General features: G+C 38.5%; 1 protein-coding gene across 2 annotated transcripts; it reads left to right on the forward strand.

The window, feature by feature from the left end:
• The first annotated feature begins 214 nt into the window (after nt 1–214).
• Nucleotides 215–27,916, forward strand: C1H5orf15 (chromosome 1 C5orf15 homolog). 2 transcript variants are annotated; one of them, XM_074213566.1, is made up of 3 exons: nt 215–382; nt 22,803–23,296; nt 25,488–27,916. In XM_074213566.1, the coding sequence occupies exons 1-3, from the start codon at nt 247–249 to the stop codon at nt 25,617–25,619; spliced, it is 762 nt and encodes a 253-aa protein (XP_074069667.1). In that variant the 5' UTR covers nt 215–246; the 3' UTR covers nt 25,620–27,916. The 2 variants fall into 2 exon arrangements, with proteins under 2 accessions (XP_074069667.1, XP_074069668.1); XM_074213567.1 differs by lacking the exon at nt 215–382 and adding an exon at nt 761–1,098.
• The last annotated feature ends 11 nt before the right edge of the window (nt 27,917–27,927 follow it).

Consider the following 27,927-nt stretch of genomic DNA (forward strand, 5'->3'; position numbering starts at 1 on the left):
CGCCGCCCCGCCGCCCCGCCGCCCCGCCGCCCCGCCGCCCCGCTCTGGGCGCTTCGAGGCGCCAGGGAAGGCGCAGGCCCGCTCCCCGCGCAGGGGCCCCGGCCAGGTCTCCCCCTCCTCGGGTCCTCAGTTTCCAGTCTGGCAGCCTCCTCCCGGCCTCGCCCTCGAGTCCTGGCGATGACGCCATCACGTAGGAGACGCAATTCTTAGCAACCGGCGCGCAGGTCGACTCCGCCCGTCCCGGCCATGGCTTCCCTTCCCGCCCGCGGGACCATGGAGGTGTCCCTGCCGGAGAGGCGGCCGCGCCGCCGCCCCGACCTCTCCGCCCGCTCCGCGCCTCTGCTCCTGCTGCTGCTGCTCGTCTTCCCGGAGCTGCCCGGCGGTGAGGGGCTGCTGAGCTCAAGGCGGGGGCCTGGGGAACCGAGGCCCGGCCGGCGGCCGACCGAGCCCGGAGGGTGCCGGGGCGCGCGGCGGCCGGGGCCTGCGGGGGTCAGGGGTCGAGGGTCACCGGCCCGAGGGGAGGAGTCAGGAAAGAGCCGGAGGGGGCTGGGGGAGGGCCCTGCGAGGTGGGGTCCGGGCGGAGTCCGGAGGGACGGCGTGGGGGGAGACGGGAGGGGCCGGGCCCAGCGGAAGGACTGAGGCGGACCTTGGACCGTGGGGTCGGGCCGGAAGGGAGGAGGGCGCGCGCGTGCGCGCGCGTGCAAAGGTTTTTTGGGGGAGAAAGGGGTTCAGGACGAGGAGACAGGTCCAGGAGTAACGGAAACTCGGGGCGCTGAGGGCTTTGTCCCAGGGAGGAGGAGCCGCGCCCCCTCCCGCTCCTGCCCGCCCAGGCGCCCGCAGGGCACGGGAGGAGGTGACCCCATCCCTGGCGCCGGAGTCCAGGAACAAACCGGAACTTGGAGAAGAGACGGGGCCGGGGGAGGAAGGTTGCGGCCCTCGGCCACAGGGAAGAACTAGGAACCCTGGGTAGAAGCTGCGAAGAAGCAAATGTATTTAGGCTTAAAGTGAGGAAAAGAGCTGTCCACTGGAAATGTGCCGCGCTGGGCTGGAGAGGCCCTCCTTAGATGCCTTCCAGCCGGGCTGGGGGAGGCTTGTCAGGTGGGGCCCAACTGTGCGGATTCCTTTTGGGTGTGGGTTGGACTCGATAATGGTTCTGTAATTCTGAATCTAATAGGGTCGAGAGTACTGCTGCATGGAGAGGAAGGGGCTCTGATGCTTGCGATTTGTGGTAGCTATGGGGGCGGGGACAGCCAGCCCCAGAGTGTGTACATGTGAGTAGTGGAGCCCTCGCTCTCTAGGTGCCAACGTGAAGGACACAAGAATGGGGTGAGGTTGGAGGGAACTGTTGTGGGGTACTAGAATTCACTGGGACCACAGAAAATAGAACTGAAGAGGATTCATTTATGGAGTGCACTGAAGAGCTGGAGACTGGGGGCTGCCTGGGGGCATTGAAAAGTTGGGTTTGAGACTTGCTGACAGCTGAAAAGGGGGGAACTAAGAAGTGTAGGGTATTAGGAATGGAAGGGAATTCATATCACTAAAGAGAACCAAGAAGTACAGATAGAGAAGTGTCACTTTGGGACAATTCTTTTCCTTAGATTAAGCTTAAATAAATTTGCTTTCTTTGGAACTTCTAGTTCTGCCCTAAGCCCAAATAACAGGCAGTTATAATAATTAGCACTTTACTTTAGAGAGGGTCACCCATAAGGTCCAGCTTATCAATGTTCTTCCTAAATTTTGGAGTACAGGAATGAATACCTTGAGTTCTTATTGGAACTGAAGAATGACTGACAGAAGACTGAAGGATGGTTGGGATTCAGTAGGGAGAGTATGAGCTTGATGGTTGGGCAATTGAAGTTAGAGGTCTGGGACTGAATATTAGGAATCACTCTTGGGGAGGGACTGAAGAATGACTGTTGGCAGGGAGTAGAATAGATTCAGGACTGGTTGTTTGAAGAGATGAAGTCCTCAGTTACTCATGGTTAGTGTTGCTAAAGAGCAGAGGCTGTTTTAGATGGAGAGAAAATTAGAAAGATTTCTGTGTTAGAGAGGGCCTTAACAATATTGGGAGGGTGATTTGGATATGAGCAAACTTGCTAAGTATAGGAAAAGTTACTTCACAAAAATTTCAAAGGTGAAATGTTTTAATGACTAAGAGAACAAAGAGTCTAATTGCTGCTACCTGACCCTCTGCTTTTGAAGGTACAGTTGTCTTTCCTTAACCTTTATCTCTTGTCTTTACCCTATTGTCAAACTTGATTAAGGAACATTCTTCTAATAAATAATGAAAATATATCCTTGTAGATGGAGCACAAGTTATGGATGTAAATTCTATATGGAGAAAAGTCCCTAAAAATCTGCAGATTATGGCATGGGCTTTTGGGGGAAAAACAAATCAGCCAAACAATCATTTGTGAAAGTGAATAAAATCTTTCCTTCTAGGACAAGATGGAATTTCTGAAGAATGATTTTACTTGTACTTCTCAAGCCTTTTGGTGTTATCAATTAGGAAAAACAAAGGGGTCAGAACCGCTATACCTGCTCACTGCTGTCAGTAGATAGTCACTTACTCACCCTGTAGCTCTGCCAGGGCATAGACCTGGAGGGATTTTTTCCCTGACCCTGAAACTAGAATCTCAGTTCAGTTTAATAAGCAACTATTTAAGCACCTACCACATATGTGGCAAAATATGCAAGGTATAGACCTTTCCTAAAATTAAGCCCAATGGGCAGAGTTCATAGGTTATACTCCTCACTTGTGCAATGTATAATGTTTACAATTGAAATTTTTCCATCCCCATTTCCCAAGTGATGCCGTTCAGATTATACTTTTGGGTTACTGAAATTGTCTGAGAAAAACTAAATGTGTGTTTTCTGTGGGAAAGAGAAACTCAGTTTTCTAACCAAGTAGTAGAAATTTTCCTGGGTTCCCTTTGGTGTTAAGTGCCCCTTTCATAGTTTATTTTGTAGGAACCTCAAAATAAGTGAGCTCATTCATTGGGAAAGATACCCCAAATATGGACAAGTACATTTTATAAAGAAAGGCAGTTTCATGTAAAGATTGAGTCATTAAGCAAATATGGAAAGTTGTATCAAAGCATTGATAACTTATAATATTAGAAATGGAAATGAGGAAAGGCAAGAAAGATGACCTGAAGGATTTGTTGTTGAGTCATTTTAGTCATGTCTGACTCTCTGTGGCTATATTTGGGTGGGGGCGTCTTCTGGCAACAATACAGGAATGATTTGCCATTTCCTTCTCTAGCTCATGTTACAGATGAAAGACCTGAAGCAAACAGGGTTAAGTACCTTGCCCATGGTCACACAAGTAATAAGTTTCTGAGATCAGATTTGCACTTGGGTCCTCCTGACTCCTGGGCAGTTACTCTGTCCACTGTGCCACCCAGCTCCCTGATTTGAGGAATAAGGAATAATAATTGGACCTATGGTTTCACTGGTACAGAGAAATCCTTGATCAGGAAATTCCCTCTGCCAATGCAGATCAGTACCTTGTGTCTTCTCTTAGAGAGAGAGAGAGAGAGAGAGTCTTATAAGAACACTCATTCTCTAAGTGACTTGCCCAGGCTCAGGATGTATGTCTTAGAGAAGAAGATTGAACCCAGACTTCCCCAGCTTTGGGGCTTGGTCTCTACTTATCAAGATATGCTACCCATCTGTATGGGAGCCATTTCTCTGATTTCTACTGTCAAGGTCTGAATTGGTAGCTGCAGTTTCAGTTGAGTAATATTTAGGCAGGTTTATGATATTTTAGAATATTAGAGCTAGAAGGAACTATTTATTTGTTCATTCATTTATTCGTTTATTCATTCATTTGTGTATTTATGGTTAAGTGGCTTGCCCAAGGCCACACAGCTAGGTAACTATTCAATGTCTGAGGGTGGTTTTGAACTCAGGTACTCCTGACTCCAGGCTGATGTTTTATCCACTGCGCCATCTAGCTGCCCACACTAGAAGGAACTTTTAAACAATATCTAGTGCATAACTCATTTTACAAATGGTGAAACTGAAGTCCAGAGGAGGAAAGTGACTTTTGAAGATTTACTGCTAGGTAGTAGAAAGGCCAATACTAGGTTTCCTAACTTTTCGGTATAAATTGAGTTTAGCATTTCCTCTGTTTAGATAATCAAATATTGAACAAACATTACTGAATTTCTGCTGAGTGCCAGGCACTGCTCCCATAGACAAAATATTAATTCATCCCATCCTCAGATAGTCTAACCAAGGGACATGTACATATAAAATTATATCCAGTATAAATCCAGGGCAGTTTTGTGAGTGAAGTCCTTAGCCTCTAGGAGGAATATTAGGTGATATTTAAGCTGAACTTGAAAAGAAATTAGGATTCTGAAATGTACTGAAACAGTGCATACTATAGTTATCTCAGTCTTCCCCTCCAACATTTGTCATTTTTTTTTCTGTAATATTAGCCAATTTGATAGCTGTGGGGTGGTAGCTCAGAGTTGTTAGAATGTGTATTTCTTTAATCAGTAATGATTTAGAACATTTTTCCTTAATGATTATGGAAAGCTTTTAAATTATTTTCCCCCCAATTAACATGTAAAAATATTTTTTAACATTCATTTTATAAAATTTTTGAATCAAGCAATTTGATATAGACTATATATGTACAGCCATGCAAGACATTTCCATGTTGTCATGTTATGAAAAAAAAACAGTAAAAAACTCCAAGAAAAATAAATGCATATTTTGATTTGCATTCAGACTCCATCAGTTCTTTATCTGAAGATGTATAGCATTTTTCATCATAAATCTTTCAGAATTATCTTGGATCATTGTAGTGCTGAGAATAAATCATTCACAGTTGATCATCATACAATATTGCTGTTACTTTATGCAGTATTCTGAAGCTGCTCATTTTATTTTGCATCAGTTCATGTAAGTCTGGGTTATTTTTTAAAAATTTATTTAAAGCAATGGGATTAAGTGATTTGCACAATAGGCTGGATTTGAACTCAGATCCTCCTGACTCCAGGGCTGGTGCTCTATCCACTGCCCCACCTAGCTGCCCCCCCAAGTCCAGGTTTTCTGAGAGTATCCTGCTCATCATTTCTTACAGTATAATTGTATTTTATTACAATCGTATACAACAACTTATATTCTATTACAATCACACACAACACCAAACTCTGGTGCCATTCCCCACTTGGTGGACAGCTCCTCAATTTCCAATTCTCTGCCACCACTGAAAGAACTGCTATAAATATTTTTGTACATATGGATTCTTTTTGTTTTTGTATTGGTATCTCTTTGGGATATAGATTTAATAGTGGTATTGCTTGGTGAAAGGATAAGCATAGATTTATGCCCTTTGGGCATAATTCCAAATTGCCCTAGAGAATGGTTGAATGAATATACAACTTCACTCTCAGTCTTCCCCTCCAACATTTGTCATTTTCTTTTTCTGTAATAGCCAATCCGATAGGTGTGAGGTAGTAGCTCAGAGTTGTTAGAATGTGTATTTCTTTAATTAATAGTGAATTAGAACATTTTTCCATATTGACCAGAGAAAACTTTGATATCATCTGAAAACTGCCTGTTCATATCTTCTGCCCATTTTATTAACTGAGGAATGGCTTTTATTTCTATGAATCTGATTCATTTCTCATTATATTTGAGAAATGAGCTCTTTATCAGAGAAACTTGCTGTGAATTTTTTTTTCCGCAGCTATTATTATTGTGTATTTCTCTCTATCCTATTTTCCTCTTGTTTATCCTACTCTCTCCTTTCGTTCTATCTATTCTCAAAAGTGTTTTGCTTTTGACTTTTACCTCGTTTAGCTTCGCTTCCACGCCCTGTTCTCCCAGCTTCCCCCTGGCCTTCTCATCCCCTTCCCCTCCTGCATTCCCAAAGGCTAAGATAGATTTCTATACCTAACAGACAATGTATATTACTCCTTCTTTGAGCCTATTCCAATGAGAACAAGTCACTTGTTCCCTTACCTTTCCCATCTTTCCCTCCACTGCAAAAGCTGTTGTTCCTCTTTTAAGAGTTTGTTACCCCCATTCTACCCTTTCCCTTTTCCTCAGTGCTTCTCTCCTCTTGTTTTATTTTATTTTTTTAAAGTTAATCCCAATATATTCAAGTCATACCCATGCCCTTTGTCTAGGTATATTCCTAATTTCCTGATAATGAGAAAGTTTTTAGGAATTGCAAATATTTTCTTTCCATGTAGGAATGTAAACAATTTACCTTATTGAATCCTTTGTGATTTCTCTTTCCTGTTTAGTTTTTTAAGCTTCTCTTGAGTCTTGTATTTGAAAGCCAGATTTTCTATTCAGCTTTGGTGTTTTCTTTAGAAATGCTAGAAAGTCCCCTATTACATTGAATATTCCTTTCCCCCCTGAAGGCTTACACTCAGTTTGGTGATTTTTGATTGTCTTTTGGAATGTCATATTCCAACCCCTCTAATATAGAAACTGCTAAATCTTTTGCATCCTGACTGTGGATCCATGATATGATCTAGGGAGAGCTGTATTTACAACTCTACTGATCTGTGCTATGGTCTTTGTTTGACCCCAGGCACTCCTTTCCACCCTGGAACTATGACCAGGGTTCCTCCTCTCCTGTTGATCACAAAGGCTGTTGTACTGGTGCTTCTCCTCATCCTGGGACTGAGATCAGAACTACAACCCAGATGCAAGTAAGAGCAAAACAACAGTGTCCTGCTCATATTACTCACAAAGGGATCCCTGTAATCTTCTGACTAGTTGTCTGACCCCTTTTCCATCTATGGATGGGAAGTCTGGAAACTGTCACTGCCATCACTGATTAAGTCATTTCCAACACCCTCTGTTGGTTTTCTGGGATGTGTCCTGTGCTGGACTACATTTCATTCTCAATATAATGCAGTAGACCTTTTTAACTAACCTTCTAAGTTGTCTTGTGGAAAATTGTTTCACCCTGTCCTTTTGTGGGTTCTGCTGCTCCAGAATTTGTTTTGAGGCAGTATTTAAAGGTGTTTGGAGGGGTTTGGGAAGAGCTCAGGTGAGTCCCTGCTTTTTCTTCATCATCTTAAGTCTACCCAGCAGTGAACATTTTAAACAATTTTAATATAAATATCTTTACTCAACAACTCCATATTTTTCAATGCAATTGAGGCCTGGGCTTTGTCTTTTTATACCTGAAGCAGATTTTTACCTAAGTGTAACACATAAACTTAAGTGAAGCTCTGTGAATGACTTGATTCAATATTATATCTGATTTATTACTTTACAGTAATTTAGTGGATCCTGGCAACTCCCACTGAACACACAGTTGAACACACTTTGAACATGAGATTGGCAAAAGGCTAAATGTTTGTTTTGCTAGACCAGACTAATTAAGAGAGGCACATCATTAGCTTGAACTTTCTGGTTTCAGCAACTTTTTGAACTGTTTACTGAAGTCATAGAAGATTTCAGATCTGTATTGATGGGGGGGTGAGTTTTCACATCAATGAAATTTTATATCCTTGAAGCATAAAGCAAATTAGTATAAATATTTAGTTGGATATTTAATTTCCTGATTTTGAGTTGCAGAATTCATAACTTTGAAATATAGAATTCCAGTGATTCCTATAATAAACTGCAAATTAATAACTTGAAAATTTGAACACAAATTTTATATATGTATATGATTGTATCTTAGGTAAAACCTTACATGAATAAATAGAACTTTAGCTTTTTTTTTTTTTAAGAGAAGAGGAACCTACCAACTTCTGATGCCAGCCCATTCTACTTACTAGTTAATTGTAATTGTTAGAAAGTGTTCCCTGACAGGCGTCTAGGTGGCAGTGGATAAAGCACCAGCCCTGGAGTCAGGAGTACCTGGGTTCAAATCCAGTCTCAGACACTTAATGATTACCTAGCTGTGTGGCCTTGGGCAAGCCACTTAACCCCATTTACCTTGCAAAAACCTAAAAAAAAAAGTGTTCCCTGCCAATATGACCAGAAAGGATAATGATCATTGTTGGAAGGGTTGTGGGAAATCTGGGACACTATTACACTGTTGGTGGAGCTGTGAACTCATCCAACCTTTCTGGAGAGAAATTTGGAACTACCCCCAAAAGGCAACAAAAATGAGCTTACCCTTTGATCCAGCATTACCACTACTGGGTCTATACCCTGAAGAGATGATGAAAAAAGGCAAAAACATCACTTGTACAAAAATATTCATAGCAGCCCTGTTTGTGGTGGCAAAGAATTGGAAATCAAGTAAATGTCTTTCAATTGGGGAATGGCTTAGCAAACTGTGGTATATGTATGTCATGGAACACTATTGTTCTATTAGAAACCAGGAGGGATGGGATTTCAGGGAAACCTGGAGGGATTTGCGTGAACTGATGCTGAGTGAGATGAGCAGAACTAGAAAAACACTACACCCTAACAGCAACATGGGGGTGATGTTCAGCCTTGATGGACTTGCTTGTTCCATCAGTGCAACAACCAGGGACAATTTTGGGCTATCTGTAATGGAGGATACCATCTGTATCCAGATAAAGAGCCGTGGAGTTTGAACAGATTGCAAGGACTATTCCCTTTAATTTAGGGGGAAAAAAACCCAGATATCTTATTGCCTGAACTTGTTATCTCTTAAGACTTTTTGTCTCTTCCTTAAGGATATGATTTCTCTCTCATCACACTGAATTTGGATCAATGTACAACATAGAAACAAAAATAAAGACTGACAGATTGCTTTCCATGGGGGGGGAGGGAAGTAAGATTGGGAGAAAAATTGTAAAACTCAAAACTCAAATAAAATCTTTAAAAAAAAGTGTTCCCTGACATTTGACCTGTATTTGACTCAGCAACCTCCAATCACTGTTTCTGGTTCTGCCTTCTGGGTCAAACAAACCCTGCTACAGGAAAGTTTTTTTATATATTTGATGGTGTTGCCCCCTGAGTTTTGGGGCAGGCTTTTGGGTAGAAGATAAGTATTTTGTAAAGATGCCATACTTGTGACACTATAGGGAACTAATGGATATTTTGGCTCAAATTGCGTTGTCACTATAATGAAGGATAAGCTATGACAGGAACTATGACTGGAACTAACATGACAAGTCAATTAAAAAAAACTCACTGAGCACTTCCTGTGTACTTGGCATACGCAAGGGTTTGGCTATGCAAAGGCAAAAAGAAGAAAATGGAACAAACTTTGCTTTCAGCAAACTTAAGTTCTATGGGGAATTATAAGTTTATTCTGGACCTTAGGTGAGGATGCGTACCTAAATCTGTTTACTTTTTCCAGGACCACTAAAAAGTGATGGTAGACTTATATACTTGTAGCATATAATAATAAAAATTACAGATCAGCATTTTAAATGTGCCTACCTTGAAAGATAATAATAGGGGTGGTTAGGTGGCACAGTAGATAGAGCACTGGCCCTGGAGTAAGTAGTACGTGAGTTCAAATCTGGCCTCAGACACTTAATAATTACCTAGCTGTGTGGCCTTGGGCAAGCCACTTGACCCCATTGCCTTGTAAAAACCTAAAAAAAAAAAGATAATAAAGGTATAGCATGCATTTTAAATATCTGATTTTTTCAGTAGCTTCTATCACAGTGCAGGCTATAGCCCATCCTTATGGTTTCTTGACTCTACTATAACTTGATAGAGAGCCCTTTAGTAGTGAACTCACTTGGTTAAGCTAGTCATTGTGTAATAAGCACAGTTTTTCCTTTGTTCATACGAAAAGATTTTCTACTGTAGTATGACTTGTCAGGATTCATGCTTGACTGGTTAATTTCACTGGATAGACTTCGTGCTACAGTGTAAAAAGTAAAGCCATACAATTTTGACTCCCCCTTATTTGCAAACCTCTTTGTGACCCTACCACAGCCACCCCATCAATCTATTGCCTATCCAAGATGGTATACTGGTAAAAGAAGGGTAGTATGTGCAAATATGGTATATATTGTGACTTTATTTTTTTTCTCATTGTCTTATTTTAATATCTTTTTAAATTTTTTTTATTTAAGGCAATGGGATTAAGCGACTTGCCCAAGGTCACACAGCCAGGCAATTATTAAGTGGTTGAAGCTGGATTTGATCTTGGGTCCTTCTGACTCTAGGTGCTCTATCCACTCTGCCACCTAGCTGCCCCCTTTTTAGTATCTTATAGAGTTGACATATAATAAGAATAGAGGAAAAAACCTTCTGCTTCTGCTCACTTTATAAGTTTGCAAAATTCATTCTCACTTATTCTGCATCAAATAAAAATTGTAGTACTTACGTGTAGTTCCTTTGATAGTAATTGCCTCAGAATGTAATTGTGGTTGATCGTAACATAATTGTCCTTTTGTCACTTTGGCCTCTTCTGGGGAAATAACAGGAGGTTAATTACATGGTTTCCCCCCCCCCCCCTCAATAACATTCATCTGCCATATTAAATGCCACTTTTTAAACAGTATACACATCTAGGTGTCAGAGGAGACATAAAGTTTAACCTCTCACGGGGATTAATGTCTAGTTGCAAATGTGTATACATAGATAACAACAATATGCAACCTTGGAAAGTTTCATCTGTTTATAAACAAAATGCAATAATACAAAGTCTAAAAGGGTCAGGTAATATTTTTGGCTTAGGATATTACTGAACTATTGTCACTTAAACATAGACTTTAATTTTTTTATCCAGTAGTAAATATAGATTACTGTTCTGCCATTCACATTTGCATTTTCCTTTCTCAGAAACTCTTGGAACTAATGCACTCATTTTTGAGACAACAGAAAGTTATGGTAGATAATGTGGAATAAAATATGGGGGATAAAAGGTTATACTAGATGATTATTAAGGTCCCTCTCAAATCTAATGATCTACAATGTACTCTATAATCTTAATCTCATTAACACTGCTTGAGTAAACCTTAAGTGATGTAACTTTTGATTGCTTCACTTTATGTTAACAGACTTCATGTTTATGATTTCTAAATCTGGCATGGTTTTTTTGTAAAGTACATTGGAATAAATTCCCCATTTTACTTAAGGTGAAAAATTCTGAGGTAAATGATTTATCTGATAAAAAGGTATAGTATATTACAAACATTATACTTTCAATAATGTAACTTGTTTTTCATTTGGAGTTTGTTTTGTTTATTGGACTTTGCTCCCTTGCTTTAGCAGTCTTCTCTTTGCTGGAGTGTGTTTGTCATTGTTTTTCTTTGTGGAGGGGGAATGTATAGGCATATACACTTTAAGTTTAATAGACATTAACTTTTGTAAGTTAAGTCGTCAACAAAATAATTATGTGATTTTTAGAGATTGCCTGAGTAAATGCTTACACTGAAAATTTTAGTCCACAAATCAGTCTGAACTGACCCCGGTACACTCCTGCCTCTTTCTCAGAGATATATTTATACACAAAAGCAAGTCCTCACATTGTATGTATAGAAAAACAGATACATGTATATATGTATGTGTATTACATATATATTTAAAATCTATATTTCCTCATACTGTACCCTGAGTCTATCATCTGTTGGAATCATGGTTGGTTAATGCAGTGATCAGAGTTCTTTAGTTTTTCAAAGATTGATTGTCTTTACTTGTTATTGTGTAAATTGTTCTGCTACTGCTCACTTTATAAGTTTGCAAAATTCATTCTCACTTATTCTGCATCAATTTATACAAATATTCCCAAGTTTCTCTGAAATAATTTCTTTAATCATTTCTTTCTGTACAATAATATTCCATTACATTCATATACTGTAATATATTCAGCCATTGCTGAACAATTGCTGGGTACCTTCTTACTTTGCACTTCTTTGTCACCACAAAATATCTGCTGTAAATAGGTATTGATGTACTAAAAGTTGTGTCAGGATTTATTTGAACTCCCTTTCTTTCCTCCCTTTTTGGCAGAAGGAAAATGTCTTTTACTGTATTTATAGATGGCAGGGCAGGATGGTGGGGTCTTGGAGTTCTGGAGATTTGATGTTTTCTTTCTTAGATGCCACTAATAAAGCTTTTTTTCATTATTTGCTTTGGGGGTATAGGCCTAGTAGTGATATCAAAGGTTAGACTCAGTTTAGTAACATTTTGGGCATAATTCCAAACTACTTTCCAGAATAGCAATGCAAAATCACACCAACATTAATAATATGCCTGTTTTCTCTAAGCTTCTCCAATATTTGTAATCCTTAATTTTTTTTTTCAACCTGGTCACTTTGATGAGTATGAACTAGAACCTCAAAGTTGCTTTAATTTGCATTTCTCCTAAGTATCAGTGATTTAAAATAGAAATTTAGAACAGCCACTACTCTAGAGACTGCAAGCAACAAAATTAAAATGTAATTGGGAAATATATAATAATAAATAAAAATACAAAGTGGATAATATTAATTTGTAGTTTTCTTTGCAAGTATGTGGTCCATACAGATCCATTTCTATTTGAGTTTGGCACCACTAATTTAGAACATTTTTTAAAAATTTATTTTTATTAAAGATATTATTTGAGTTTTACAATTTTCCCCCCAATCTTAATTCCCTCCCCCCACGCCCCCACAGAAAGCAATCTGTCAGTCTTTACTTTGTTTCCATGTTGTACCTTGATCCAAACTGGGTGTGATGAGAGAGAAATCATATCCTCAGAGAAGAGACAAGAAGTCTAAGAAGTAACAAGATCAGACAATAAGATATGTTTTTTCCTAATTAAAGGGAAACGTCCTTGAACTTTGTTCAAACTCCACAGCTCCTTATCTGGATACAGATGGCACTCTCCCTTGCAGACAGCCCAAAATTGTTCCCAATTGTTGCACTGATGGACTGAGCAAGTCCTTCAAGGTTGATCATCACTCCCATGTTGCTGTTAGGGTATACAGTGTTTTCCTGTTTCTTCTCATTTCACTCAGCATCAGTTCATGCAAATCCCTCCAGGCTTCCCTGAAATCCCGTCCCTCCTGATTTCTAATAGAACATTAGTGTTCCATGACATACATATACAGCAGTTTGCTAAGCCATTCCCCAATTGAAGGACATTTATTTGATTTCCAGTTCTTTGCCACAACAAACAGAGCTGCTATAAATATTTTTGTACAAGTAATGTTTTTACCCTTTTTCATCATCTCTTTAGGATATAGACCCAATAGTGGTATTGCTGGGTCAAAGGGTATGCACATTTTTGTTGCCCTTTGGGCATAGTTCCAAATAGCTCTCCAGAAGGGTTGGATGAGTTCACAGCTCCACCAACAGTGTAATAGTGTCCCATATTTCCCACAACCCTTCCAACAATGATCATTATCCTTTCTGGTCATATTGGCCAATCTGAGTGGTGTGAGGTGGTACCTCAGAGAAGCTTTAATTTGCATTTCTCAATTAATGATTTAGAGCATTTTTTCATATGGCTATGGATTGCTTTGATCTCTTCATCTGTAAATTTCCTTTGCATATCCTTTGACCATTTGTCAATTGGGGAATGGCTTTTTGTTTTAAAAATATGACTCAGTTCTCTGTATATTTTAGAAATGAGTCCTTTGTCAGAATCATTAGTTGTAAAGATTGTTTCCCAATTTACTACATTTCTTTTGATCTTGGTTACAGTGGTTTTATCTGTACAAAAGCTTTTTAATTTAATGTAATTGAAATCATCTAATTGGTTTTTGGTGATGTTCTCCAACTCTTCCTTAGTCATAAACTGCTCCCCTTTCTATAGATTTGACAGGTTAACTAGTCCTTGATCTTCTAATTTGCTTATAGTATTGTTTTTTATGTCTTTGTCCTGCAACCATTGGGATCTTATCTTGGTAAAGGGTGTGAGGTGTTGGTCTAATCTAAGTTTCTTCCCATACTAACTTCCAATTATCCCAGCAGTTTTTATCAAAGAGGGAGTTTTTATCCCAATAGCTGGACTCTTTGGGTTTATCAAACAGCTGATTACTATAATCCTCTCCTGCTTTTACACCTAGTCTATTCCACTGGTCCACCACTCTATTTCTTAGCCAGTACCAAACAGTTTTGATTACTGATGCTTTATAATATAATTTTAGATCAGGCAGGGCTAAACCACCTTCTTTTGCACTTTTTTTTTTATTAAGCTCCTGGTAATTCTTGACTTTTTATTTCTCCATATGAATTTACTTATAATTTTTTTCTAACTCATTAAAGTAATTTTTTGGAATTTTGATTGGTAGGGCACTAAACAGTTTAGTTTTGGTAGAATTGTCACTTTTATTATATTAGCTCTACCTAGCCATAAGCATTTGATATTTGCCCTGTTATTTCAATCTGATTTAATTTGTTTGAGAAGTGTTTTATAATTGTTTGCAGAAAGATTCTGAGTCTGTCCTGGCAAATAGACTCCCAAGTATTTTATATTGTGGAGGTTACCTTAAATGGGATTTCTCTTTCTAGCTCTTCCTGCTGTGTTTTACTAGACATATATAGAAAAGTTGAGGATTTATGAGGGATTATTTTATAACCTGTAACTTAGCTAAAATTGCTAATTGTTTCCAGTAGTTTTTTGTTTTAATGCTATCTATTTTTTGCTGCTCCTTTGTCTGAGATAAGGATCGCTACCCCTCTTTTTTTTTACTTCAGCTGAAGCAAAATATATTTTGTTCCACCCTTTTGCCTTTACTCTATATGTATCTCTGTGCTTCAAATGAGTTTTTTGTAAGCGGCATATTGTAAGATTCTGGTTTTTAAGCCACTCTGCTATTTGCTTACGTTTTAAGGGAGAGTTCATCCCATTCACATTTCAAAGTTATGATTACTAATTCTTTATTGCCCTTTGTGCTATCTTCCCTCTGTTTGTATTTTTCCCTTCCCCCTTTTATCCATAGTCCCCAGTATTTTGTTTATGAATACCCCTCCCTTCAGTGTGTTTACCCTCCTATATCACCCCTCCTCTTTCTTTCCCCTTTCCCTTTTTCCCTTTTCCCTTCCCTTCCTTTTGTTATTGCCCCTCCCCCCCACTTCCCTTCCCTTCCTCCATCCCCCCTCTCCTTTTCTTCTTTTAATACTTGAAAGGTTGGATGTTTTTTAAGTTAGCTGAGTATGTGTAGGTTGACTTTAAGCCAAGTCTGATGAGAAGAAGATTCAGGTGTTTCTCCTCTGCTCCCTTCTTCCCCTCTATTACCATAGGTTTTTTGTACCTCTTGGTGTAATGAGATTTACCCCATTCAATCCCCTCCCTCCTCCTGTCTCTTTCCTGTCTCCCTTTTTAAGGAGGTAGTGTTTTTTAGATCATTCTAAGAAAATTCTGAGTGTCTGTCATTTCTAGTTCAGTATATTCTATAGAATTAAGTTAAAATTCTTGAGAGTTATTAGAGTCTTTCTCCCACATGGGGTTAAAGGCAGTTGCATCTCTTTAGATTGCAGTCTTGTGGATAGATCATGAATGTCCATCACTTCTGACTAGGTATATTCTCTCTGTTAGAGTTACAGTTCTCAATATTTATGAGAATCTTTTTCTCCTTGCTGGGATTTAGCCAGTTTCAACTTACTGGATACCAGTTTTTTTCCTTTTACAGCCCCATTTTTTTTTTTTTTTTTTACCTTTTCATGTTTCTCTTGAACCTCCTGTTTGATGTCCAAATGTTCCATTTAGCTCTGGTCTTTTCATCAGGAATTTTTGGGATTCTTCCATTTTGTTAAATGTCCATGTTTTTCCCTGGAAGAGAAGGCTCAGCTTTGTGGGAAAGTAGATTCTTGGCTGCATTCCAAGCTCCCTTGCTCTTTGAAATATCTCGTTCCAGGCCCTTCAATCCCTTAATGTTGATATAGCCAGGTCCTGCGTGATCCTTACTGTGGCTCCTTGATATTTAAGCTGTTTCTTTCTGGCTGCTTGTAGGGTTTTCTCTTTTACCTGATAGTTCTGCAATTTGGCTACAACATTCCTTGGTGTTTTCATTTTAGGATCATTTTCTCAAAGGAATCGATGTATACTTTCAATAACTACATTGCCCTCTGATTCCATGATATCAGGGCAGTTTTCCATCACTACATCCTGTAATATTAAGTCCAGGCTTTTTTTCCTCTTCAATGTTTTCAGGAAGTCATATAATTTTCAGGTTGCCCCTTCTCGATCTGTTCTCCAGGTCAATGGTTTTGTTGATAAGGTATTTTACATTTTCTTCTATTTTTTCTGTTTTTTGCTTTTGTTTAACTGACTCTTGCTGTCTCACGGAGTCATTAGTTTCTGTAGACTCCATTCTTTTTTTGGGGGGGGAGCAATTTTCTTCATTAACCTTTTGCAACTCCTTTTCCAGTTGGTCAGTTCTACTTTTTCTTTAAATTAATTTTTATTAAAGATATTATTTGAGTTTTATAATTTTCCACCCATCTTGCTTCCCTCCCCTCACCCCCCACAGAAAGCACTCTGTCAGTCTTTACTTTATTTTCATGTTGTACCTTGATCCAAATTGGGTGTGATGAGAGTGAAATCATATCCTTAAAGAAGAGAAGAGAAGTCTAAGAGGTGACAAGATCAGACAATAAGATATCTGTTTTTTTCTAAATTAAAGGGAATAGTCCTTGAACTTTGTTCATACTCCACAGCTCCTTATCTGGATACAGATGGCACTCTCCCTTGCAGACAGCCCAAAATTGTTCCTGATTGTTGCACTGATGGAATGAGCAAGTCCTTCAAGGTTGAACATCACTCCCATGTTGCAACTCCTTTTCCATTTGGTCAATTGTACATTTGAAAGAGCTTTCCATTTGACCAATTGAGGTTTTGAGAGAATTATTTTCTTTTTCATTTGCCCAATTGAGGATCTGAGAGATTTATTCTCATTTTGCATTTGTCCAGTTGATGATGTGAGAGATTTATTCTCTTTTTTTAACTGTCCAATTGATGATCTGAAAGATTTCTTCTCATTTTGTAATTGTCCAATTGAGGATCTGAGAGATTTATTCTCCTTTTTGTATTTGTCCAGTTGTACTTTCTAAGGATTTGTTTTCTTGTTGCAAGGTATTAATTGTCTCTCCCAAATTTTTAAGCTCCTTCCTTATTTCTTCAAGGAAGTCTTTCTGTGCTGAAGACCAGATCGTATTCTCCTCAGAGGTTTTAGGTCTTTCTGACTTAGGGTCTTTCCCTTCCAAGAATTTTTCTATGGATCCACCTTTCCACTGACCCTTCTTCATTTTGCTAAAGCCTTGATTTGGGGAGGGGCTTGGGATCTCTAAAAGCTTTACTCATTTTCTGCAATTTCTCTGGCTGCCAGTAAGAGGTGCTGGTTGCTTTCTCTGGAGTGTCTGTGACCTTGATTGAGGCCTTCTCCCTTTGCTTGATGGGTGGAGTTGGAGCTATTGAATTGTTTTGCTTTTAATCAGTGGTGCTCTTTACCCTGGCCTCAGGTCATTCCTCAGCTGGGCTGGTTCTTCTGCTCACATAGCTGTGCCTGAGGCAGAATTAGTTTGCAATTGTTTGTTCTGGGAAGAGGTCTGAGCTGTATTGGAGGACTCTATGAGTTCTTCAGACCATAGGAGCCCAGGGATGATGTCAGCAGCTCTCCTGCACCGGAACTCTCCCCCCAGCTCTGTCAGCAAGCTCCAGAGGGACAGCACCAACATCAATGCCTCTGCTCCCTAGTTGACTTAAGACCCTGCCGTGTAGCCCCACCGCTGATCCAGCATGTCTGGCTTTTGGGCCCTCAGTCTCCCGGTTCCAATTAAGCTGTTAATCTGGTTGATCCAGGGCTGATCCTCCCTCTGAGCCCAGACTCACCTGCCGGAATTCGTCCAGTGCTGCTGGGGGAGACAAATCCTGAGGTAGATGTTCTTTCTCTTGGCTTTTCTTTCTGGGTTTTGTGGGTTGGATTTCTTTGAAGAGGTTTGTTTCATGTGATAGATGGGGAAGGATCAGGAGACTTTAGAACTGTGCCTATCTTCTCTCTGCTATCATTGACTTTAGAACTTTCAAGGGGATATATAAATCCATATGTGGAACCAGATATAAATTTAAAATATTCATTGCTTTAATTAGATGTCTTATCTATGAAAACTGCAAAATAATGCCAGACATCCCTTTAAAATGACTCAGTGGAATAGGTAGGCAAACATATCTTTTAGTCCAAATATCTCCTTAGAAAAATGTGTGTGTGTGTATAATTATAATTTTTGTTGTGATTCACCCACTAACCAGATTGATAGTAGCTTATTTTCTTAGTCAAGATACTTAATCTCATTGCCTTGCTAACAACAAAAAAAGAATATTAAGTGACTTGCCCAAGGTCACATAGTTAGGTAAATTATTAAGTGCCTGAGGCCGAATTTGAACTCAGCTCCTCCTGACTCCAGGGCTATTCACTGCATCACATAGCTGCCCCCAAGAGATAGTTAATTTCATACCTATTCTGTGTGTCTGTGAAATTTTGTTTAGAAGGGGTCCTCTTAAATGGAAAACTAGGATATCATTGCTCTAGAATAGATATTAATCTCCTTTTAAAAGTTCTATCAGATTTTAATTGAGCCCTCTTTCCTTCCTCCCATTTTGCCTGAAGGAAAATGTCTTTTACTGTATTTATAGATGGCAGGGCATTGTGGGGTCATCCTTTCCTAGATCTTTGGAGATTTCTTTCTTAGATACCACTAATACAGTGCATTGATACCTGACAAAGCAATCATACTTTGGATGATAGTTTCTTACAAATTTACATAAACATTTTATGGTAATAGGAAACTGCAGACAAATTTGGGTGCATAATATTGGTACGTGGGGATGGCTAGGTGGTGCAGTGGATAAAGCACCGACTCTGGAGTCAGGAGTACCAGAATTCAAATCTGGCCTCAGACACTTAATAATTACCTAGCTGTGTGGCTTTGGGCAAGCCATTTAACCCCATTTGCCTTGCAAAAAAAAAAAAACTAAAAAAAATTGTGGTTTGTAAATGTCATGGAATATTGTTCTGTAAGAAATGATGAAAATGAAGATTTTAGTGAAATGTGTGTGAACAATTTAAAGGAAAGATGTAATTTAAAAGAATGTAGTAATAATATAAAGGAAAATAATAGTAAAAAGATTGACTAATCTAGTATAAAGATTATTCTTGACTATTGAGGACTGGTAATAAAACAAAGCAAAACAAAAACAACATACGTCTATCTTCTTGATAGGAGAAGTGGTAGATTACAGCAGTTAGAGTTAGTCATTTTTGTCAGGCCATGTTCAATTTGTTAATTTATTTTCCTTTATTTCCTTGTTACAAAATATTTTTATTTTGGGGGAGGAGGTAAACTACTAGAAAATAACAATGATGTAAAAAAAAGCAGTATAACAAAAAAAAAATTACCTTACTGTTGGCTGTTCAAAGAATCTTTAGTCTTTTTTTAACCTGTTCAGTTTCTGTTCTTTTTTCATTTTAATTAATTAATTCTTATTTTGGACAAATAATGTTTTTTATACATTACTAAAATATTCTTGTTTAAGAGTAAACATAATACCCCCTTCCCCCAAGAAAACATAGACCTGCATAAGTGATAAAGTAAAGGGGTGAGAAAAAATTAAAATTAAAGTAAAAAATAATAATTGTAGGTATGGCAAGGTGGCGCAATGGATGGAACACCAGCCCTGGGGCCAGGAGCACCCGAGCCCAAATCCGGCCCCAGGCACCCAACAATCACCCAGCTGTGTAACCCCATGCAAGCCACCCCAACCCCATTGCCCTACAAAAACTTAAAAAAAAGACCCAAAATAAAATAAAATAGTAATAATAATAGTAGAGCGGCTGGGTGGCAGACAGATCAGTAGCCCTTGAGTCAGGAGCACTCAGGTCCAAATCCAGCCTCAGACACCCAACAATCACCCAGCTGTGCAGCTCTAGGCAGGCCACACAGTCCCATTTGCCCTGCAACATCCCCTGAAAATAATAATAATAATAAAAAATGTGCTTCAGTCTGTGTTCCAACACCACCAGCTCTGACGCGGGTGGATCATATTCTTTATAAGTTCGTCATAAAAGTTACTTCCATATTTTTCCACCATTGCCATTGCTGATCACAACTCCCTCCATTCATACTTCTCTACTACCATGAACTATATTTTCTCTCTCCTTTCACTCTGTCTCTGCTGTTAGGGTAGTTGAGTGGTGCAGCAGACAGATCCCTGGCCCTGGGGCCAAGAAGCCCCGAGCCCACATACCACCCCTTACCCAGCATCCACCTGGCCCTATGGTCCCAGATACGCCATGAAATCCAAGGCCCTTGCAAGAAGTAAAAAAGAAAATGCATTATATCTGACTACTCTCCCCCCATGGTCCATCCTCTCCTCCTTTATTCACATCCCCACCCCTTCCCCCTGCTGCCCCCCCCCCTTCTTACTCCAGATGCCTATACCCCATTGAGTATATATGCTGTTTCCTCTCCTATCCACCTCTGATGAGGGCAAAGATTGCCTCATTCCCCCTTGACTTCCCCCCTTCCATATCATTGCAATAGCTCATTGTAATAAAGAAAAATCTTATTATATGAAATATCTTAGCTTGTTCTTCCACTCCTTTTTTCTTTCTGTCATTACATTTCCCTTTTAGCCATTGACTCCATTTTTACAATGTATTATATCTTCAATTCAGCTTTCTCCTGTGCTTCATCTATAAAAGCTCCTTCTACCTGCTCTATTAAATGAGAAGGTTCATATGAGTATTATCAGTATTGTTTTTCTATACAGGAATACGTGTAGTTCATCATCATTAAGTCCCTCATATTTTCCCCTTCTCCTCCATTCTCTATGCTTCACCTGAGTCCTGTATTTGAAGATCAGACCTCCTGTTCAGCTCTGGCCATTCCTACAGGAACATTTGAAATTCCCCTGGTTCTTTGAAAGTCCATCTTTTTCCCTGGAAGAGGACGTTCAGTTTTGCTGGGTAGTTGATTCTTGGTTGCATTCTAAGCTCTTTTGCCCTCCGGTATATTATATTCCAAGCCCTATGAGCCCTTAATGTAGTTACTGCTAAGTCCTGTGTGATCCTGACTGCAGCTCCATGATATTTGAATTGTGTCTTCCTGGCTGCTTGTAATAGTTTCTCTTTGACTTGGGAGTTCTGGAACTTGGCTGTAATATTCCTGGGGGTTGTTTGTTTCTTTTTTTTTTGATCTCTTTCTTGGGGAGATGGTTGGATTCTCTATGTTTCTATTTTGCCCTCTGCTTCTAGGATATCAGGGCATTTTTCCTGTAATAATTCTTTGAAAATGATGTCAAGGCTCTTTTCCTGATCATGACTTTCAGGTATTCCAATAATTTTTAAATTATCTTTCCTAAGGCTGTTTTCCATATCAGTTGTTTTTTCAATGAGATGTTTCACATTTTCTTCTACTTTTTCATTCTTTTGGTTTCGAAGTATTGAGTCCTGATTTCTTGTAAAATCAGCAATCTCCCTGAGTTCTATTCTTTGTCTGAAGGATTTGTTTTCCTTAGAGAGCTTTCTTATCTCCTTTTCCATCTGGCCAATTCTGCTTTTTAAAGCATTCTTCTCCTCAATAACTTTTTGAACTGTTTTATCCATTTGACCTATGCTCGTTTTTAAAATGTTATTTTCTTCAGCATTTTTTTGGATCTCCTTGACTAAGCTGCTGACTTCATTTTCATGTTTTTCCTGCATCTCATTTCTTTTCCCAATTTTTCTTCTATCTTCTTCACTTGATTTTCAAAGTCTTTTTTGAGTTCTGTCATGGCCTGAGCCCAATTTCTGTTTTTCTTGGAGTCTTTAGATACAAGAGCTTGTGCTTCCTCATCTTCAGATTGAGTGTTTTGATCCTTCTTGGGATCTCAGGTAAAGTATTTGTTAATGGTATTTCTCTTTTTTCTCTGCTTACTCATTTTCCCAGCCTGAGCGTGGTTTTGGGGTGCTTCCTGAGCTTTTGGGACACTCCTATAAGTATCTCCATGTGTGAGGCTCTGTCCTCCCTCATGGTCTGTGAATGACCATAATCGCCCCCCCCCCCCTTTGCCATGGGGCTGAGGTGGGGGGAGCTGCTGTTCTGTGGTGGGGCCTAGACTGTGCTCAGTATCTGAATGTGGTCAGAGCCCCAGAGTCCTGTTGCAGGGACAGAGGACAGAGCTCTGCAGTCTCTCTTCACTCCCCTCCCTAGGTTCAATGGGCTCATGCCCTGGGGGCTCCTGTTTACTGGCTCTGCCTGCTTCTGTTTCCTGGATCTGGGCTGCTGTGGCCACTGTGCTCGGCTGGGCTTCATGTCTTCTCTCTGGCAGAGGCCCCCCCCCCCCCCCCCCCCCGTTCCCCCAAGTTCTGTCTGGTGCTCCCCGGGGTATAGGTCAGGAAACTACCCCCACTGCTGTGAGCAGTGGCTCCCAGCTCTCTGGGGCTGCCTCCAGGAGGCTGAAGTTCCTTCACTCTGGTGGGCCACCCCTCTGATGGACCACCCCTCCGACCCCATGGAGCCGAGCCTTTCTGCTCTTTTACAGGTTACCTTGGGTTCGAGAATTGCCTCACTGGATCCTTCTGTGGGTTCTCTCTCTCCAAAATGTAGTTAGAGTCCTTAGTTTATAAGTTTTGCTGCAGAGCAACTGAGAGAAGATCCTCTCCTGTCGCCATCTTGGCTCAGCCCCCCTCCCCCTTTAGAGTCTTATTAACTAGTTATGGTCAATTAACTTTACAACTTCAAGGCTATGTGATTTAATGGACTCTTTCCTCCATGTTAGTAAGAGGCATCAGAATAGGACTTTAGTGGAATTTGGACAGGTAAAGCTATAGTAGTTTAGCAAAATGAATAGTTTAGCAAAATGAATAATATAACAAGAGCCCCATGAAAAATATAAATAAGTAATGCTTTCAGTCTTGGGCATATGAAAATAGACTTTGCATTTTAATGTTCCTTTTCATTTGTTTCAGCTCTTGGGAATCAAACATCACCAGACACTATGAAAAATAAGTTAACAAGTAACTCTACCAAACCTAATATTTCCACCACCAGTGCCCCAGCCCTTTTGTCCAGTTCAGAAAAAAGTGAAGTGACCATATCTGTAGTCTCACCATCACCTACTACCGTGCCCCAAATGGAGGTTGAACCTACTAAAAAAGAGCAAGAGGAACTTGTTACACTGAGCAGTTCTTCAACTGTAACCAAGTATGCTTCAGACAATGGAGATTATGGAGAGCAAGAATATGATTGGACTCCCAGAGATGATACTGAAGAACAAATGCAAGAAAATACAGGTTATGGAGGATTTGACCAGCCTGTTAATCTGAACAGTTTTCAAGGCACAAAATCCTTTAAGTCTCCGTCATCAAATATCGAAGAGGAAGACAGCCATTTCTTTTTTCATCTCATTATTTTTGCTCTTTTGATTGCTGTTGTTTACATCACATATCACAACAAAAGAAAGGTGAGTTTGAGAATTTTCTTCATCTCCAGTACTGCATATCAGAATCAAGTTTCTTTTCACATGTTGAATATTATGTATTTTGGCCCATGTTGCCTATGTAAAATTTTATTTTTGAACAAATTTCCCCTTTTGGTTCACCTGTTTAATACTTTGGTACATCTCTATAAAAGAGGATTTGAAATTATAACTATTTTCTGACTAAACTAATTTTAGTCAGAAAATGAATAATTATAATTTAACATTAATAGTTATAATTATAGATTAAGTTTGCAAATTTAAAAATGAATTATTTATATAAATATACACAACATACATACATACATGCAATTTAGGTTAGCAGTTAGGCAAAGAGACTAAACATTTATTTATAATAATCTTAATTGGATATCCCTCCTTTAACTTGCCTCTCTCCTATAATAACTAATCCTAAACTCCTTAGATTTATTTATTTTTAATATTATGGTTTACCCTCTCTTTTGGGTATTTAACTTTCCCTTTTTTAGATCAGATAAATCTGTCAGTATTTTCCACATTAGTGTACTTACTTTGCAAATGGCTTTTTCTAAGAAGGGTTGTTTCTCTTCTACTTCTCTTTTACATTTTTCTTTTGATACACATAGAATTCGTTATTTTATTTTATTTTATTTTTTTCAAGGCAAATGGGGTTAAGTGGCTTGCCCAAGGCCACACAGCTAGGTAATTATTAAGTGTCTGAGACCAAATTTGAACCCAGGTACTCCTGACTCCAAGGCCGGGGCTTTATCCACTGCACCACCTAGCTGCCCCAGTTAGTTATTTCTTGATGAGGAATAGGGTAGAGAAGAAACTGTTCCATAACCCTGGTCTGTGGAATCCAATCCTGTTTTTTGTCTATTGCCTTATTACTTGCATCTTTAATAGCATGTCATTCATTCTTTGAACTATTTCCAAACTATGCTTCTTGGCTAGCCAACTACTTTCCCTCAAAGTGTAAATTATAAGCCCTGTGATCCCATTTGTAGTAGCTAATCCCTGATTTAGAGCCTCCAGATCCTCCTCCCTAGCCTTCAAATCAGTTGCCTTTCCTTACTATCTCCTATTTCAACCCAGTCTCACATGAAGATGTGGCCCTTTTTTATGCCAAGGCAAATATGCATAAATGATCCCATTACATCCTGTCTTCTCCAAGCAAATTTTCTCTTTTACCATCCCCATTTTGCTGCTTCCTTGCTGCCTACAAATAGCCCTGTGTCTTCCCTATCCTAAAGAAATGCTCACTTGATCGAACTATCTTTGAAAGTGAATGTCTCATCTCTCCTACCCTTTGTGACTAACCTTCTTAAGAAAGTTTGGAGACTTTTTACTTTTATTGTTTGATGGAGAAAACTTGGGAAATTTCTCTGAGATATCTTCCAAAATTTTTGCTTTTAAACTTATCAAATGTTGAACTGAACTTTCCCATATTTTAAAAGACATGTTAGGGTATTTGAGGGCAAAAGAAATTTCTCTAACATGTCTTTTAAATACTAATTTGTTTTATTTTTAATAAAAGTTAAAATATTTTTTTTTTGTTTTTTATTTTTTTCCCCTTTCATTCCTACATACTGTACCTGTTTAGGGGGTGAGATGAAAGGAACAGAGGACAAAAGAAAATTCCCCAACTTCCAGTGTACTAGTTAATTAAGAAAGCACTGAAGAAAGGCAAATGATGTCTGTTTTTTTGTTTGTTTGTTTTTTTAGTTTTTGCAAGGGGTTGTGTGGCTTGCCCATGGCCACACATCTAGGTAATTATTAAGTGTCTGAGGCTGGATTTGAACTCAGGTATTCCTGACTCCAGGGCCGGTGTTCTATCCACTGTGCCACCTAGCCGCCCATGATGCCTGTTTTTTCCTGAATGTTTCATGTAATTAGTGTTTTAGTTTGTTAAAATAAGAACTAACTTTTAAATTTAAAATAGTTTTAGAAAATATAATTTTTTTAGCTGTAGAGCAGAAAGATTTCAAGTTTTGTTTCTGATTATTTACTACTGTGTAGTATGTTTTCATTTATAAAAACAATTTTAAGGTCAGATTTAAATATCAAATAACATATTTTAATATTTAAAAAAACTGAAAGTATATTATTGGGGGACAGAGTTTTTGTTAATTCAGAGCTCTACTTTCTGCTATTTATTTAATCATCTGCTTATTCAAACAATTTTGCTTTATTTCAGATCTTCCTAATGGTTCAGAGCAGAAAATGGCGTGATGGTCTTTGCTCCAAAACTGTGGAATATCATCGACTAGATCAGAATGTTAATGAGGCAATGCCTTCTCTGAAGATTACTAATGATTATATTTTTTGAAAGTACTGTGATCTGAGGTTACTTATTTAGTCAGTTTCTTTGTCTCACTTTTTATATCCTATTATGCAGATCTTTGCTATAGATAGTTGGTGAATTAGCTGAATTCAGCTGAATTCTAATCTGATACTGAAAATGTAGAGCTAAATATTTTTTGTACCCTGTTTTTTTTTCAGATTTCTTCATCTTGTATCTTCTGAAAGTGTCAGTGAAGCTAGTTTTTAAGTCCCTGAAAATATTTATATAAATTTTAAATAGTCTGGCCTCAGTGTAGCAGTCTCTTAGTAGCCAAATTGATATTTTTGTTTTTAAGCCCAAATTTCTTTGTGTTATCAAGCTAATATAAATGAACATAATTGGTAGAATGCTTTGCATTTAAATAGAACTCTTCTTCAGAAAAGTACTTTAGATATTTCTTAGAGGACTTCTGCAGTATGCTTAGACATTGGGACTCTTAATAGGCCAATATTACCAGTTGATGATATACCAAGATTGAAATTTCTGGCATCACAGACTTTATAATTGTAATTTCTTTTTATAAGTGTTAAGGAAATGTAATTTATCCTTTGTGTTATTGAATTAAATCTAGAATTAGAAGTTTTGGGCCAAATATAAAATATATGGGTTACCAAATGATTAAACTCATTGGCTTCTTTAGGGTTCCAAGGTTGTTAGCTCAGCAGCAAGGAAGGGATTGCCCTGAAAAATGTTGAAATCATTTTGTGGTTATTTTTTATAATAAAATTAACATGGGAGGTAGTTGGGATGAATTTTTGAGGCCTCTATTACTGGATTACATCTATCCACCATATTCAATTTATACCTAAATTAAGTCAATTAGATTTTTGTGGGTATACTGCCCTTTTTTTTTTAGTGTTTTATCTTATTCGTTCAGATACAGCAAATGACTGATTTTCTTTTTGCACACCTTTTAATAATGATCAAAATTGATCACCTCATAGAGAAGTGATTTGAACTAAAGGTGACAACAGAATCGTATGTTGTTTTTTTTTTCTTTTGGAGGGAGGATGTCCTCAGATATAATTTGAATTTGTTAAGCGTGGGAATAATCAAATAGATGGGCTTTCTTATCTACTCAGATAAAATAGTTCAGCTTATTTCCTTCAGTTTAACACTTTACTCTCTTAATACTGAGAAAGTGAAGCACAAATGTCATTATATCAGAACTATTTTCTTGCAGTAATTTTTACCATATTTGAATCATTTAATATTTTGAATTTTTTTAAATAAATAGTAAGACTATAAATATGATGTCACAGTAACTTGTATCATGTGTAGCATTTCAGCATATTTTTAAGTTGCTGTTAGGAAGTAAAAGCTTAGTTACACATAACTAGATCAGAGAACTTTATAGAACACTTTACTGTTAACCAAACTATAAAGTGTGCTAACAAGTAAGTTAAACTCATAAATATTATTAGTCATAGTGTCTCAGATAATCTGAAGAACAACTCAGTGATTTGGCTTCAGACTGGATGTTAGAGAGTATTTTATTCTTTCTAATAATAACAGGTATTCTGCCTGCTAAATGAGTTTGTTGCTGTTGCTTCAGACTCTGATTTGGTTCTTTATGGAATATAGGGAAGTGGCTATAAATTAATGTAGGAATTTCTGCTTCTCAACTTAATAGTTTTCTTTAGCACTAAGTAGGGGACCATTCCTGCTTGACTTCTCAGGTTCCTTTCTTTCAAACCAGGAACACATATGATACCTGAGCCAAATATAAATTAAAGGGAAAGCAAAAAGTTCTAAGCAGGATTTACAAGTTTCACTAGATGAACAGTACCAGATAGTCAATAAGCATCCCTGAAGTGGGGTGAGATGGGAAGAAAGGAAGAATAGAGAAACATGAAAAGAAGCACTCTGCAGCTACTTGATTAATCTTTGTTGTTGATGCAATCAAAAAATATGCATTTCTACTAGACCATTACATGGAGTAAAATATGTACTATATATATTGTGGTATATAAGTCTTCTGGTCTATTCTGTATATTATCTAAATTAATGACAGTTCTTAAGATAGAAATGAACACTCATATCTGTCTTGACCATATAAGTCATTATTCCTCCCCTTTCCAGTTCCTCCTCTGTCCTTATTTGCAGGCCCAGACCAGGTGCCTACTTGAGAAGGCTTACAAAGAAGACCTAAGGAAAAAAAAAAACAATTGTCCAGCTGAAAGTGAAGCAGATATCAGAGGAAGTGCTGAAAATCATTAGACAGTGGTGCTGAGAGGCATGATGTATCAACAGTGCAAATAAAATTCTAATTTTTGTTACAATTTTGTATTTT

The sequence above is a fragment of the Macrotis lagotis genome, chromosome 1 (assembly GCF_037893015.1).
Source record: "Macrotis lagotis isolate mMagLag1 chromosome 1, bilby.v1.9.chrom.fasta, whole genome shotgun sequence".
Classification (NCBI taxonomy): Eukaryota; Metazoa; Chordata; class Mammalia; order Peramelemorphia; family Peramelidae; genus Macrotis; species Macrotis lagotis.

Bases quoted from the DNA above. Each gene is read 5' to 3' on its own strand.
- C1H5orf15 (XM_074213566.1), top strand. From the start codon at position 247: ATGGCTTCCCTTCCCGCCCGCGGGACCATGGAGGTGTCCCTGCCGGAG. The intron at 383-22,802 runs GTGAGGGGCTGC...CATTTGTTTCAG, and splicing joins CTTCCCGGAGCTGCCCGGCG to CTCTTGGGAATCAAACATCA. The intron at 23,297-25,487 runs GTGAGTTTGAGA...GCTTTATTTCAG, and splicing joins CATATCACAACAAAAGAAAG to ATCTTCCTAATGGTTCAGAG.